A 16693-nucleotide genomic window follows, 5' to 3' on the forward strand; every position below is an offset into this window, starting at 1 on the left:
AGTAAAATTTGGTATGTGTTCATTAAATATGGTCATTATACAAAGATCAGCAGTCACATAAAGACAGCCAAACCACCAAGGCGAGTGAGGATACATCAGCTCCTTAAAAGCAGAAGCAAAACATCACAGACATGATAAGGAAAGGCTGAACGGGAATGAAGAGCTTCAGTCCTTAGGACACCTCATCAGCACTGACAGACAATATCCCAGGTAAGTTAAAATAATCCACTCTGAAAGTGCAGAACAACCTAAAATCAGATAACAGAAGAGAAGCAGCAAGAGCTTCAGCTGCAGTTTACAAAAGCACAAACAGAGCGATCATTACAAGTCCAATGACCTCAATCACCAGGGTGACTGAGGAGGTTGAGAAAGAGGAGGGGTCAGTTAGAAAGAACCCACTACTATCACCCATTCTTTTTCCCAACGAGGAGCTCCTCCCCTCCTCTCTAATCAGGACAAATTTTCCTCCCCCCTCAACTCCCACATACACACACAAAGTGCCAGCAGCAGCCGGTTCGGTGGCCGTTTTCTGGCTGTCAGCAGATTCTCCATTGTGGTGCTTCTCTGGATGCAGCACATATGTCGTCTATAACATAGTGACCCCTTCAAAAACCACCATAATCGCTCAGTAACGCTGCCTCTCAGTAAAGCTCTCTCTCAAAAACCAGCAGGTCCTGATATCCCATCCGCTGGACACATGACGCTGCCTCATGTGAAAACAACCAGTTTTCCTATGGATGTTAATCAGGGGTGCAACAACCCGACATGTGGACCAGACAATGGTCCAATCTTTACTCAAAAAGGCTAGACCTGATATTCAGATTTGGTGTGCAGTAGTTTGGTAACAAAACGATGAGCAGTGCATAGGGATTTCTCACCTGCTAGTAAGGATGAACCAACCTGATATCTTAATCAGATGTTAGTATCCTGATCAGATATTGGTGAACTCAACATACTGACCTAATGGCTGATCTGTTTAATTCCTTTCCACAATGCACTTTTATCTCATCATGAGGTAAGAGCAGCTAGCACAAGCGTTGCATAGAGGATGCCAACAAATGGGAGAGGAAAAAAATGCTTATCATACATGATGTGGTATAAATTGCTTAAGTCACCAATTTATTTCTTGACTATATTGCATTATGCTTAACTGCTCTGTGTGTGTGTGTGTGTGTGTGTGTGTGTGTGTGTGTGTGTGTGTGTGTGTGTGTGTGTGTGTGTGTGTGTAGGGCTGTTCGATATAACGATATAAAAACGTCTATCGTTTCATTTTATGCTATCGTTTGTTTCGTGGTGTCGCAAAATAAACTATTTACAGCAATATTTTTTCATCGTTTTGATGGTCACTGTAGTGGCTATATTAATTTCTTAAAGTTCTCCCTTTCTCTTATATTTAATATAACCACACTACAGACAGGCAAGCGCTTGTTTTTATGCGTTGTTGTTAGCAACAACGACGGTTAAACCACAACGTTTCCGCTAGTTTATTTTCCACATAAACCTTTCACAATAAAGCTCAAGATCCTGTTGAGACTTTTCAAAATAAACTGAATCACGTGAAAGATGCAGAGTATTTACGGATAAGAAGCAAAAAAGAGCCGCCAGGTGCTAAAAAAAATAAACCTTAGACTCAAACGTTAGAACAGGCTTTTCCCCGCAGCACGCCGTGTAATAAATACTCACAAAGAAAACGGTGGCCGTTACAACCTGTCTAAAAATGTATAGTTTCATGCATCAGTTAAAACACTCGACTCTAGGTCCATGACGCCCAGCTGGAAACACTTCACGCAAGTCGAGCTGCCCGAGATTCACAGAATTTACAGAAAATGTTACATTTTTGTGATTTATATCGTTATCGGACGATAGATGTCTTAATATCGGGATATGAGATTTTGGTCATATCGCACAGCCTTGTGTGTGAGAACACAGATGACTCATCTGCTACAGACCAAATCTACCCAGACGTACAAATGAAGTAACCCAAAGATAATGATGTGTTCTCACCGAACATGAATAAACTTTTGTCCTGCATCACACAGTCTACCACTCAAAAGCCACCAGATGAGGAAGAGTACAACTGATGGATGAAATCTAGTTAATGCAACATACTGCCATGAAGTGCTTTCCCTGTACAGCAGCGAAGGGTTTTTGCGATGCAGAATGAAGCAAATTCTTTGCTGAAAATCTCACACTATGAGCGAGACATTTTTGTCTGCGGCTCACTTGTTTACTTTCAGGCCTGTACACAAGGCAGGAGGTAAAAAGACAATTTGGTGGAGCAATTGCTGGGAAGCTATTATTGCAATAATATGCCAATATAATGAATTACATTTTATGCGCAGATTAAGTAAAGCAATCTTTAAGCTGAACTAGGGCTGCTCAATTAATCGAATTTTAATCACGATTACGATCTGGGCTTTCAACGATCATTAAAAATGACTGAGCCGATTATTAGCCCCTCCCTAATTTATCCGCGACACCTTAAAGGCCGTTCCGTGAAAATATTGTCGGGCATAAACCGGTCCGTGGCGCAAAAAAGGTTGGAGACCGCTGATTAAGAGGACCCGAGGGAAGCTCAGAAAGCTAAGCAGAAGTTATTTGGAGAGTGACTGCCGTTGGTTGAAAAGAGAGTTTAAAAAAAAAAAAAAAAAAAAAAAAACTTCAGTGGTGTTGCACACTATTTTATATTATTTTTTAAAGTCATTGTTAACCCTTTAAAGCCGGTCAGAGCAGCACGCTCCGTTTTGCGTAACTATTTTTAAATCCCTGTAGAACCTGAACCGTGTAAGCTAGCGCAATAATTTGTTTTGCATATGAAACCGGAGGAGTTGTACTTACATCTGATGCCATCAGCTTGTCCTCGGTCACGGTTGCGTTCCACATATAGCTTTGCAAAAATTGCATAAAAAGCGCTTGCAGGAACAAAAACATAATATTCCAGAAACACGCTTTGCCGTTCCTATCAGCTGTTCGTAACACTTCCCACAGTGAAATGATGCACATGCTGTTTTCTTTGCAAATTTGCATCATAGGATTGTTTTTTGTTTTTCCTGCAGTATATAAAAATTGCTGTATCTCCAAAATAAAACTATGAAGACACTCAAAATAAATTTCCTGTTGTTGTAAACTATTTTTTGCAACTTTATTGTATTTAAAGTTTTGAGGGATAAGCCTCTTAAATTTCTCCAAGTAGAAATATATGTAAACAAAACAAAAGCGATTTTCAAATTTTTTTGTAGTTTATTGCACTTTTTTGCAATTTATGTAATTACTATGGACTTAATGCATACATATTATTAAAATATGGGCTATAACAGTTGTATTGATGTATAGCAACTTGAAATGCTCCCACAAATGGCACTACAACATGTAAAAAAAAATAATATAAGCTCTGGTGGACTTGGTTCTATAGTAGGTCTTAAAGGGTTAAATAAATATCGTCAAATAATCGTGATCTCAATTTCAGTGAAAATAATCGTGATTATCATTTTTGCCATAATCGAGCAGCCCTAGTGTGTACAGGCATGTCTGCAGTATGAGAGGGGCTTCGACTGTATCACACTGGACTGCTGGGCATTTTTTTTTTTAGAAATGAAGCTCACTAATTAATTCTCTTTTTAAACCCACAGGGGGGAAAAAGGTGCCACAAAGGACAGCAAAAATGTGTTTCCACCAACCACAGCCATGAATTCACCTGTGAAGCATAACAGCAAATTAAAAGCAGTATGAGAGGGTACTGAATGAATGTTTTACAAGATTCATCCCAAATAGCCTCATTTTTCCTCAAAAAGGTTGAAAACAGAAAAGCAGTGAAGATGACGCTGCTGTCATTCATGCTGTACTTCGAGAAGCACCTGATCAGGAAATGTAAAAGGTGATGAAAATTGTCCTTTCTTATGCTTCCTTTTATCACCACTATGTTTTAAAAGTTACACAAGCATTTAAAAATAAAAGCTGTCTGTATTTATGCTAAGCTGAAAACTGACAGCAGTCATCCCACCTGAAGCATGCTGAAGGGAACACAAATAGAGAGGTTTCAAAACTAGAAACACATTTACTTCTTTGAAAAGTTAATAGAAAATATGAATTTGTGTTTGTTTTTTGTGGGGATAAGTGAAACTCGACAGTCTTAATACAACTGTAGTACGCATTGTTAGGTTTGTTTTTTCACTTTATCACTCTTACACAACAATACTTAAAATTAGTATAGGACAGACATTAACACAGACTAGGGATTTGTGATTACAGCAAGATTAATATGATTACACGCAGGAAAAACAGCAGCTTCAACTTAGAAGAATTAAGTGGATTTCCATGCACTTTAAATATAATTGAATTACATAAAGAAATATGAACTGAAGTAAAACTGCCACAAGCCTGGCTAAGTGTCATTTTGGACTATTAGTAAAGAAAAAAGGCAGATGATTATCTTAATCATCTTGTTTAATATAAAATTTGATTAACTGCACAGCCAAAGGCAGATGATTATCTTAATCATCTTGTTTAATATAAAATTTGATTAACTGCACAGCCAAAGCACAGACAGAACTATTGTGCATGTAAATAAAAGTCATGTCCACCCACGTCACCTGTGATCAGCTGCTTTCTGTGGCACTGATGCACAAATACAGTGAGTGCTAGTTTAAAAGTGTAGGTTTTATCTTAACTTTCTCCCTCCTCTTAACCCATATTTATGATCCGGGTCCAAACTGCATATTGCCATATTATTTAACAGCATCAGCGTCACACACACCCTTGACAGAGCGCCTCCCATAATCTGTAACTTTCCGTAAACTTATGATCTGACATGTGCTCCTGGCTCGCAGCCTGATTGGCAAGCTGTGTGTGGAGGTCAGAGAGGAGCTGGGTCATTGTACTTTTCTCTCTCTTTCATGCGAACAGCTAAATGTAGCACTATCAATATCTTCCAGGAGAGAGACAGTTTAAAAATGTGCACCCACACCCATTCCAACTTGCAGTGATGGCTCGTTTTTTACCTCCACCTTCCTCTCAAGCAGTCTTCAGCAAATGCACACATTTGATACTCAACAGATGTGCCACAAATCCAAAGAGCAGTCATTGAATGTTCATATTTTACTCAGGCTGGCAATAAAGAGAGTGGGCAAGTTAGAGCTGAACTGGAAGAAGACTTCTTCCAGTTCAGGTCAGGAGTGTCAAATCTGACCCAGCGGGTCAAAAAATTCATTAAATGTACTGCTGTTATACTTGGATCACTATTATTTAACCTTAACCCAAAAAATACCTCTGCAAATGTTTCTCTATCATTAAATAAGTACATTATGGAGAACATTTACCAGGTCCATAAGACCAACTGAAAGATCTGCCTCAATTCACTTCCTTAAAAAATTAAAATAAAATGTGCCAGGCAACTGAAGGCATGACAGGAAAGTGCAATTTTAAACATTTCTGTCATTCCTTGAGTCTAAAGATCAGGCTGAAAGGTTACAAAAACTTCCCATGTAATTGTTGTTGTAACTAAACAATAATAGTAACTTCTTTATGAGTGAAAGAATCTATGTAGGAGGTACAAATACTTTTAACTTTCCATATACTTCTAAATCCAGTGGAGTAACACTGAAATCCCTAACCTAACCTTATTTTTAAAAATCTAATTATTAACTTCACTTAGAGCTGGGCGATAGAACGATAACGATATGTATCGCGATATAACTTTTACTCGATAGAGAAATTAAGCTATCGCGATAGACCTCGCCGCTCTTGTCCTCTTAAAATAAAAATAAAAAAATTAAAAAAAGGTCAGCCAATCCAAACTAAGTAGCGCAGAGCCGAACCAATCACAGCCGCAGCGTCACGTAGCGTGACTTGTTACGTACAGCACAAGTGCCAAGCCGCACGTGTTTGTTTGGGAAGCAGCCAGCGGGTAATGGAGGAAATGAGTGTGCCGACTAGAAAAATCAACCGAGCGTGACCGAAGAGAAAACAGATGATGGTTCCAGTGCCGGAGAGATTGTCGAACGGAAGAGCCATAGAAGTTCCGTAGGGTGAAGGTATTTCGGCTATTTCAAGTCTGACAAAAAACAGAGTAGCGTGCACTGTAAATTGTGCCGAAAGCAAGTCTGGAAATACAATAAACTGGTGCATACGTCACACTCTGCGCCACGTTATTGTTTCGGTGAAATGAATTTCTACAATACTGTTACTGTTAATTCTACTCTCTGCAGTGTTTAAATGCTTACATATACACACAGTTACTGTCCGTCCACACATACGACTCGGTTCTGCTTCTATGCCGCAGCTTTGTTTACTTTTTCCCACCGAGGCTTCTAGACTTCTGATTGGCCAACATTTCTGCACGGTTAGGAATCTAGCGCCACCTGCTGCTTTGGCATGTTCATAGCAGCGTTTTCCTTCATTTCTGCCTTTATGTGTGGACGGGATTATTTTTTAAAACGAAAACGGAAAATCTCAGTTTTCAAAAATACCCGTGTACGTGTGGACGTAGCCTCAGTCTCTGACTGGAAGCGCTAATTCGTCATTCGGCTTTTGTCAGACTAAAGTAACTGTTAAAACTGTATGAAAAGCTCAGCTATACAACAAGGAGAGATTGAGAATTTCCTTATAGTTCTCAGTTTATTTGATATTGACAAAAGTTAGTCAGTTTTGTCTGTTATTCTGTAAAACAAACTAAGATTTATTTTTAGAATTAATATTTTGTTTCTAAGTGGAATTGACAATTTAGTCTGTTTCGTTTGTTCTATTTTGAAACTTAAACGCTTTAGCGGCTGCCTTTTGTGTAGTTTGCAATATTTGCCTTTATTTATCTGAAAAAGTCTCATGTTCCTTAAGTACATCTACCCTGTTGAACTTATTATGGGAAATAAATATTTAAATAAAAACAAGCTGCTGATTATTTCACATTTTACTTGTGAGCAACGGCACATTTAAATCTTACAAATATAGTTATTTGGCTTATATCGTGATAGATATCGTTATCGCCTGAAATGAAAAAAACATATCATGATATGAAAAAATCTCATATCGCCCAGCTCTAACTTCACTGCAGTTAAATTGTTTGGCACCACTGATTAAAAACAAGTACTTAATAACTGGAAATGTCAGAGTTTGTTATAATTAAAAAAAGAGAAAAATTTGTTTTTAATTAAGAGGATTATTTTAAACTTTAAATAGAATTCACTGGTTAATTTATGCAAAAGTAAAACACTTACTTCCAAAGTCTAAAATGACAGGAAAATACACAGATTTTTGGATAAGTGAGATTACTTTAACTTTAGTGACCTATGTTCAAGTAGAGCAAGGCTGAGCTTAACACTAAAAACTCTTTAACGTGAGTGTGCTCTAGTGTCTGAAGAAATACATTTTATATATGCAACCCAACTAGCAATGCAGAAGGAAGCTGTGTAGTACAAGTACGAGTTGCACTGTCACAAGAATTTGCATGAATATGTTTTCACGCTGGGACTCATCTGTTGCCAAGTATGTTTTACACTGCAGGAACTGCAGCTGACAGAACAGGGATTATAAAATTGATAAGTATTTAAAACCAAGAGGTTTAAATCAGTCAAATTCATTTCACTTTGATCCATCCACAAATGTAAGTGATTTCCACATCTGTCATTGATCTAAGGGACAGAGTCAGTCCTGAACACAGGAACTATTTAAATGACACAGATTTTCAGGTACATTCACTTTTGTCTATGTGCAACTCCCTCATGTCAGGAGTGGAAATACAGTGTACAGGTCTAGGGCAGTGACCTGGGTGGGAATGAATCGGATTATTTTGCAGGGATTATGTTATCTGGGGAAATATTACTATTATAATACTTATGTTTATATTTCTTTATTTAGCTTTCTTTTCCTTTTATATTTCACAGCCTTAAGTGTACAGGCTAATTACCCCGAATGTACAGATAATCTGTAATCCTTTTCTTCTCTTTTTGTTTATATGTATAAAGGAAAAACTCTTAATAAAAAGACAGTTTAAATGACACATGTTTCAAGTTTCAGAGCTCTAATGTACAAATTACAAATAAACTACATTGCTGAGAGGTAAAATAAATTAATATTTAATTTGTGAAAGCACAAAAATAAATACCTTCCTGCAGAAATACTCCACAATTACATTTCTCTGTTTATATCCTTTCTAGATCATTATCACACATTCCTCTGATAATAACTGATGTAGATGGAAGTCAAATTATTTATTTTGTGCGAAACAGAAGTGAAACAACACATCAAACACACCGTGCACTTACAGCCTGAAGCAGTAAACCCAAGTTAACACTGAAAGCTGCGAACCACCATCGCAATGCCCATGGGGACTGGGGTTTTTAGTTTTGTCAAGACAGGTAACTACTACAAAGAAAGCCAGTACAAAGCTTCATTTGTACTTCAAAAGCTCAGATTTAGGTTGGACCCTCCAAAACATCTCTGCAGGACTATACAAGGTGGTTAAAGCTGCAGTACCAGCCCTGTGTCAAATGCAGTTTAGGTTAGCTATCATCTAAATGTGAACAGACCAGTTCAGGCATCCTACAGCTCAAAGCAGGAAAGATTTAAGACTCTGCTACTCAATCTTTTTAACTCTCTTTGGAATTAAAGGGATGGTGAATTATTATTTTGTTTTAATCATAAAATCCAATTATTCACCGCTTAGCATTTTTAAGACTTGCAGTATTTGTGTAAGTATGCAAACTATGAGGGGAAAATGAATCCAACCAACCAAACTACACTACTAAAACTCCCATAACTTCCACTCTCTACCATACTTATATTGATACTTTGAAGTGTGACCTCTGAATCGCTTTTTTCAATTATGCTTCACAACCAGCAAGCCATCATTCATACTATGTAACAAGAACAGAGAAATTAAAGTTAGCAGCTGTCATTTTAGTTCTTTGTCCTCCTGTGCGAAGGGTTTTCAAACACATTAAATAATAAAAAGAGCTGAAAACTATCCTAACATTGACATTATTTTCTTCAGATATAATTGATGTGCCAGGGGTGAGCTAGCAGCTGGTCAGGCTCATCTTTTCATAGGAAGAAAACTGAACAAGGCAGGCCGAGGCAGGGTGTGGGGCAGGAGAAACTAGAGAGGGCAAATTCAACCAGAGAGCTGCAGCAGCAGCAGCAGCAGCAAGTCATTACATAAAAGAGGAGGGTTATGTAACGACTGTGGGTTCGTGTTCAGGAACTCAGCTCGAGCTAAACGCATCCAGATGTGTCAGAGCAGGACAGGAACGTACACAGGGGCTCGCATACATCCGTAAATACACAGACATGGAGGAATGAGTATGGGGACAAGGTAGCTGAGCAGCTGAGACTGCAGAGTAATGCTGAGCCATAAGCATGAAGGGCACGCTGTGGTCCCGGCCAAACTAGTCACCCTGATTCACAAGCAGAAGCAAGGTGGGCAGACAGTCATTTAACTGTCCCGATGCATTAGTATCATATGAGCAACATGTACTCCATCACTGAAGCACAGTTTGATCAACTAAAACATGCAAAGCCCCCAAACCTGAGTGCAAATACGCAGACGTTTTCATTGTTCTGTCTACGAGGCATTATGTAACATCTGAGATTTCCTGATGAGCGTTTATTGTTGCCTCAGAAACTAAAAGAAAAAAAAAGTACCCACTCATTTCTCAATGCAGTGTAACAGGCCTAATCTAATGCATCCAAGTGATTCTGCAAATAGTTTATAAAGGAAAGCGGCATGGACAGACGTCACATTGACAGCCTGCACCAGATGCTGGCCAGTTGGCTGGCCCCCCAATCCTCTGAGATACGAGAAACCACGTCTACAGTAAAGACAGCGATGATGGGATTAGCTGTAAGTAATGCAACGCATCCAAATAGGTTATTTTACACAACGCTGTCAACTCGGCTGACATTAAATAATTGAGGTGCTGCTGGCCTGAAGAAGACAACATTACATTGTGAGTGTAGTGTTGAGTGGTACCAAGCTGTAAGCCAGTAATTGGTAACTGAGACAAAGTGCCAGTTGTGAAAATGTGGCTTCATGGTTATATGTACATAAACACACACACCTTATTTCCAGGAAGACGAACATGTTCACAAAGGGAGCTAAGGTTTCAGAGCCGCAGGGCTGGGAGCTAAGAAACCAGTTTTTTGGGGTTTTTTATTTTTTAAATATACTGAATGAACAGCTACACAATGTCCGTGTTCTTCCTTGATTACAGAAGAGGTTTTGGCCTTCTATCCCAAGGAAAATCACCAGGCATGTTATATATATATATATATATATTTTTTTTTTTTTAAAAAGAAGTTTGACTTTATGTGGTTTTATTTTACTCACAATCAATGTGACAAAAAAACAAAACAAAACAAAAAACAGGAAAATGCACAGATGACTTAGGAAAACACCGACTTACTGCAAACCAATTACATTGCATACACCTGTAGTCGCCCTCCAAAGTTTTATATTGCATTTTTTCTTAGCAGGTATCACCATGAACAAAAAAATACAGAATTTTCCTCTGCTTTGAAAATGAAAAACTTGTCATGTGTAATGTCTTCAAATTACCAGCTGTATATTTTAGGGGCTTTTCCAAGATCAAAATTTGTCTTTGGCCGGTGAGCATAAGCATGTTTAGAGTCCACACTAGGCCTAACGATTGCTCCAGCTAAGTGATATCAGTCTACTCTCACATTTTACACCAAACTAGTGCAGACCCACACTACTTTGTGGGGGTGTAATTCCTCTTACTTCGGTTGTTTGCCTGTCTGGCTAATGGTGGGTGGCTGCATAGCACCTTAGAGCCAGCAGCTAACTGGTGTTGGACATTAATAAAACACTAATATTCAGTGTAAACCCACTATTATGTGCATTGCTGACTACAAATATATAACAGTATTTAAACACCTGTTTACTGTGAAGTTACAGCCACTCATCTGCATTCAAGAGAGGCACTTCTGTCTGTCAGGGAAGAAGCTAACTACTATCAATTAAAACAAATAGTTTAACCAACTAGCATTTTGAATAGTGAGAGCAGCAACCCTTAGTCATGTAGTCCACTGGTTTGTGCACGCACAAATGGCAAAACCAAAACTTCAAGGCACACCTGTACTCTTATCTGCTGTTCATTCTTTTTTGATATTGTAATGCGGCTTCTGACAGCCCAACCTGTACCTCAACTCCATCCCTGCTTCTGATACTTTAACCCAACCCAACTGTCTTGTGCCTTCTGGTTCAAATTCAACACTCTTTAACTGGCAGATATTTCGTTTCCAAATGCCTCGTCAGCTAGCTTGACATCATGGTGGCATTAACCAACACCTCACTACAGATGCCACACGTCAGTTGAGCCCTGTTGATATCCCCTCTCACTAAAGTCGCAAGACAGGTAGCTTTCATGTACTGATGCAACAAATGAATTAATACTTAATTGTTGTATATCACAGCAACATATGGTTGTCACAAATCCTGTAGCACACTCATACTTACCTAGAGCACACTACTTGGGAACCACAGGTGTTAACGTTTCTTGAGTTCAATTAATCTATTTATATTTCCACAATCTGTTAAATAATCATGATTTATCTAAAAGAACTGAAATTTGAATGTTTATCTATAATCAATCCAAGGTGAAACCAATTCTTTGTTAAGTTGAAACTTGATAAAATTTCAAGTAATTCAGGCTAAGAGCACTCTGCTGCCCTCAAACACAAAGCTTAACTAGTTGCTCTCAGGTTAAGGTCACATACATGAGTGGAAAAACGACACTTGTTTGCTTAACACATCTCCTGACCTGTAGGCCCTAAGCTTGCTTCAATAGGGTTAACATTGTTAGCCAATGATTGATTAGTGATCTTCTCTGAGCAAAACAACATTTAGAAACGGTCATACACTCACAAGTTCTGATGCGTCATTTACCATACAGGTTAAAATCCAGCGTTTCACAGAGTGGAGGGGAAAAAAAACTGTAAATACGTGTACAGTTTTCCACAGAGACGTGCTTGAATTCACTGAAGAGTTAGTGCTTGTTAAGAGTGACTAAGGCTCCAAGAAGCCGTTGCTGCTTCACAATAAAAGCCTTGTGATGGCTGGTGGCTGGAAAGCTTTCATGGTAAAGCAGCAACAAGACATATCATGTTGGCTATAACAGAAGATTAACTGAAGCAGATGAAGAAAAGATGAAGCCACTGTTGGGAATTTCAGCTGATTATTACATGATGATTGGTCCCCTTTAGAGAAAGAAATCACTGAATGTAATGAGCTCAGTATGAGTCATTTATATCATGTCTAAAGAGCTAACTGAGCCCAACATGTAAACTCAAATAATACCTCGAAGTACTTCAGGTGCTTGGTGAAAAGTGCTTTTGATCATCATTACTTGGGGAAATTCAAGAGATGCCTACATTATAATGGGCTGAGTTAGAGCTAAAAGAAAGGGTTAAGTTGATCCACCAATTTGCCTTGACGGCCTCTAATTAAACCAACCTTTCCATACCGTTTCCTCTGCCTGGCATTTTCACTGACAAGATGCAACTCTCAGCTATGAGTTCACAAATAATACAGCCATCTAAAATGTCACAACTTCCCATTTCTATCACCATGACCCTGATGACCTCCTGGCAAACCGTATCCACTACTGAAAACAAAGGAGACTGAATTAAAAAACAACAACAAAAAAACAAAACCCTGTCGTAGTATTTTTAAGAACATAACTTTGGGAACCCCCTGCAGACATGACAGCTTTCACTTTCATTACAAACATGCAACTCTGAACTGCCATATTCACCCTTATTACCTAAATGACTACTACTAGTACTACTACTGTATACAGGCATTTTAAAAGGCATTAGAGAACTTCTTATCCTGGGTTTTAACATATCTTATTTAATTTTCAATTTTGCTTAATGTTACTTTCCCCAATTTTCTACCTTATTTTTTTAACACTTTTATTTGTCTTGTTTTATTTTCTCTGGCATTCTATTTTATTTGATCTACATTTTTAGTTATTCTCTCTATAGTTGAATCAATTATTTTATTTACATTTATTTTCCCCTTTAATTTTTTAACTTATGTTTTATTTATCTTGCGTATCATATTTATTTAGTTTTCTTAATTGGTTTGCTTCTTTTCGTGTTTGAACAAGACAGAAATTGTATAAAGTATAACTTAATCAACATATTCTCACCCCCATTGAGCTCCACAGAAAACATTCAAAAACCATTTGCTCCAAAACTGAACCCCTCAGTCATGTATGCTAAGGACACAAGTTTCTTGTTACGTTATGGAGTTATTTAGGTCAAAGGTCTAAAGTCAACACTGGAAAGGATAATAAAAATCAGTGATCTTAACTGCTTTGTTAATAATCTACCCAATCTTCAACAGGCCAGTAACTCCATTAATGCTGCTAACACCACCTGCTCTACCCCCCCCCCCCCCACACACACACACACACACACACACTTTCCCCAAATCTAATGACACAGAAACACGTTCTCTGATGTGAACTTCCCATGAAGTACATGCACAGGCCACCCTCCTGGCTGAGGGAAACCTGACGTCACAACAGGCAGCATGTTAAAATATAAAACTCACACCTTCTGCAAAAACCACCACCACCCCTGCAGTTCTACGTTCCTACTAGGTTTCAGTTTTAAACCAAAACAGTGACGTGCTCTGTGGGTGCTCACTTTTTCGCCCTGCAAATAAATACAACGCTTGATTTCAGCTCAGGCCCTCTCAGGAGGCAGCAAGTCCATTCGAGCCGGTTCGTTCTCCACAGGATAGCACCCACACAACTACACACGCTCTCTCTCTGGGTGAATCGTACCTCTTACCCCTTCCTGGGGTTTTACCCAACAACTACTGAGGCAGGCTATGTGGTTACAATTGTCACTAGCACCTGGAATGGCATAACAGAAAAACTGCAGCAAGAAACTTTCCCTGGAAATATAGGGACTGAACAACTCCCAGCACCATGAAATGTCAGAGTACTGTGGCGTTACCAAACAGTGCAGCCAAATTTTGAATGAATCCTTCTGTGGAGCTTCTGTATAAAACCTTTTTCCAACATAAGACGTCTTTCCCTCAGTGTTCACCTCCAGTCTTTGAAGGCTCTAACCAGCTGTGTGCTTGTGTACAAACTCCCTAATAGCCTGACGTTTCAGAGGGTGACTTACATTTTGACATGCCGCTGCTCAATGTCCACTCGGGACAGCTCCTCCTCCTCCAGGTCAGAGTCCCCTCCAGAGCTACTCTCTGTTACATCAGAGTCAAAGGCGCTTTCTGCTGAATGAAGGTTGGCTGAGCCACTCAAATACAACCTCTCCAGCTCCAAGGGCATCGAGCCACTTTTCAGGAAACGACTCAGACCGTCCCGGTTGTTTGACGAGTGGCGCCCGGTCCTCCATGAAGCTGTGGGGGTTGCAGTCTCTGATTTCCGGTTGCTGCCTAGTAGCCGATTCAAGGCCGTGTCCAAGAAGCCACCCAGCTGCTGCTGAATGTGCCGCTCAACCTGCTTTGCCTGTACCACCTGAAGACGTTTGTGCAAACGTCGCAGTCGGCTCTCGAGCTCAGCCTGGCGGCTGCTATTGATAAGAGTGCGTTCTCTTACATGAACGTCGAGGCTATCTGAGGAGGAACTGCAGGGTATGGGAGGTGCAGGCGTACATGGCGGTGAGCCCTGCTGACTGCTGCCTGGCCGCTCTCCATCAAAACCCTGTGGCTGACTCGTAGGCGTATCTGGATCTGCTTCCTCCAAATTCGCCTGTTCAACTGGGTTAGGGTTGCCGCTGGTAAAGGGAGAAAGTGCAGCTGACTGAAGCACTGGTGGTTCGACATTTTGTCCATCTGTGTTTTGAGAAACCCCAGAGGAATGCCTCCGTTTGAGAGCTCCTTTCAAAGGGATGTGCCCTGTTAAGGTCGCCGTCAAGGTCTCAGAGTCAAAGGGCAGGTTCTGGGGCTGAGAGTCGGTGGCGGCGGGAGGCTTGTCGCCATTCACCGCGACCACACAGCCAGAGCTGGACATGGTGGCCAGCTTCTTGGCCAGGCCGTTGACGGGTGCCATGGGCTGGCCGCTTCCGTTGGTGCCGCCACTCATGAGACTTTTGAGCTGGCCGCCCGACAGTTCAATCGCCTGCCTCTTCCTGAGGAAGTCTCCGCTGCCGTTGAGCAGAGAGTTGGGCAGTATTCTGTGGCTTTTCAGCACAGACTGTTTAATGAGGACTCCTTGCAGCTTAATTGACTCCTTAGTTGAAGGGACAGGTGTCACATCCGGGTAAAGATAAGAAGCCACAAGTGGCTGGAGTTTGCCCAGGGCAGAGGCCTGGGACACAGAGTCAGATTGGGCCTGTGGCTGCTGCTGTTCCTGGTTACCGCCTCCGCCACAATAGTCGAGGGGACACTCTTCGGAGGTGGCCTTGCACTTGGCGGGGCCGCTGCTGTGGATGAGGATGTTGCTGGCGTTACCGTTGTTCTCTGCACTGGCTGGTGAGAGACTCGAGGATGGGGCAGCCAGTTTGAAGCGGATGTGGTGAGCTTCGGCTGGGGCGTCGGTGAGAGCGGGCGCCATCGCAGCCATGCAGTGCAGAGGGACGGGCACCGCGGCCTGCTCCACTCCACCCGCTTACTGCCCCACCTGAGGACAGCCTGCAGGGACAAAAAAAACCACAGAAAAGAAATAAAAGTTAAGACTCACCTTATGACCAAAAACCACCCATCATCAAATTCTGATACTATTTCACATGAGGGAGTTGTGTGGTAAATTTCCCATCAGCGCTTAAGAGATAACATTAGTAACCTTATACAGGGATGTGCCTCATAACAAGGTGTAAACAAACATACAGATACTACCTATGTTCATTTAAAACTGAAACCAGCAGCTCCATAAGTGTCATTTATATTCATTCATTCAAAATTACTCAGGTGAGGGAACCATAAGACCTGTTCTTGAAATATGAGAAACCATATTTGATGCAATAAATGCAGTATTTTAGTGACTGTGTTCAGCAACCAAGTATACACAAAAATATGCTTTATTCAAACCACTGCTTGCACAGTGAAATTTCTGTTGTCCACACTTCTTCTTCTATTATGATTATTATTATTGTTATAATAATGATATGAATACAATAATATTATTATTGCAACAATATAACAATAAAAACAACAGTAAGAAGAAGAAGAGGGAGAAAAAGACAAACAGTAATATTTTAAATACTAAGACTTTTGTATTCTTTTTTTTATTACAAAATTACTACAACTGTGTCATACATCAGCCATGATACATCATATATCCAGGGATCATCATACCAGCATAAATTTGTATGGTGACATAATGTCATCACAATATCATTACTGTAAAACAATATGCTTTTATGTGCAACAAGCCCAGGCATGTCTGAGAGCGATGAAGATTTGGTGCCTAAAAGGGAAATATTTCAACAATCTCCAATAAAGTGCGGTACCTTACAAAAAAAACGTACAAGAAAATTGTTCTACTCTAAAGGTGGAAACAAACGTGTGTCACCACTTCAGGAAAAAATTATAATAAAATAAATAAACTTTAAAAACAAAAACAAAGAAGGCTATGGAGGAGGGGATACTAGTAGCTCCCAAATGTAAACAAGGGTGGATGGAAATTACTGATCCGGTTACATAGTAGTGAAGGAGGACTTTCAGCAACTGATTAAAAAAGCTCAACCAAAGTTATTAAATATT

General features: G+C 40.0%; 1 protein-coding gene across 5 annotated transcripts in view; it reads right to left on the bottom strand.

The window, feature by feature from the left end:
- Nucleotides 1–16693, bottom strand: part of LOC146703640 (KAT8 regulatory NSL complex subunit 1-like) — a 42683-nt gene that overhangs the window by 16640 nt on the left and 9350 nt on the right. For all 5 annotated transcript variants that reach the window (XM_085466932.1, XM_085466934.1, XM_085466933.1 and 2 more), the window contains one exon: nucleotides 14155–15622. In XM_085466932.1, coding sequence (XP_085323058.1) covers nucleotides 14155–15554 — 1400 coding nt within the window. In that variant the 5' untranslated portion in view covers nucleotides 15555–15622. The remainder of the gene's footprint in view (nucleotides 1–14154; nucleotides 15623–16693) is intronic.

This window comes from Copadichromis virginalis, linkage group LG8 (assembly GCF_057382275.1).
Source record: "Copadichromis virginalis isolate Kocher_CV1m ecotype Utaka linkage group LG8, C_Virginalis_male_GT1.1, whole genome shotgun sequence".
Classification (NCBI taxonomy): domain Eukaryota; kingdom Metazoa; phylum Chordata; class Actinopteri; order Cichliformes; family Cichlidae; genus Copadichromis; species Copadichromis virginalis.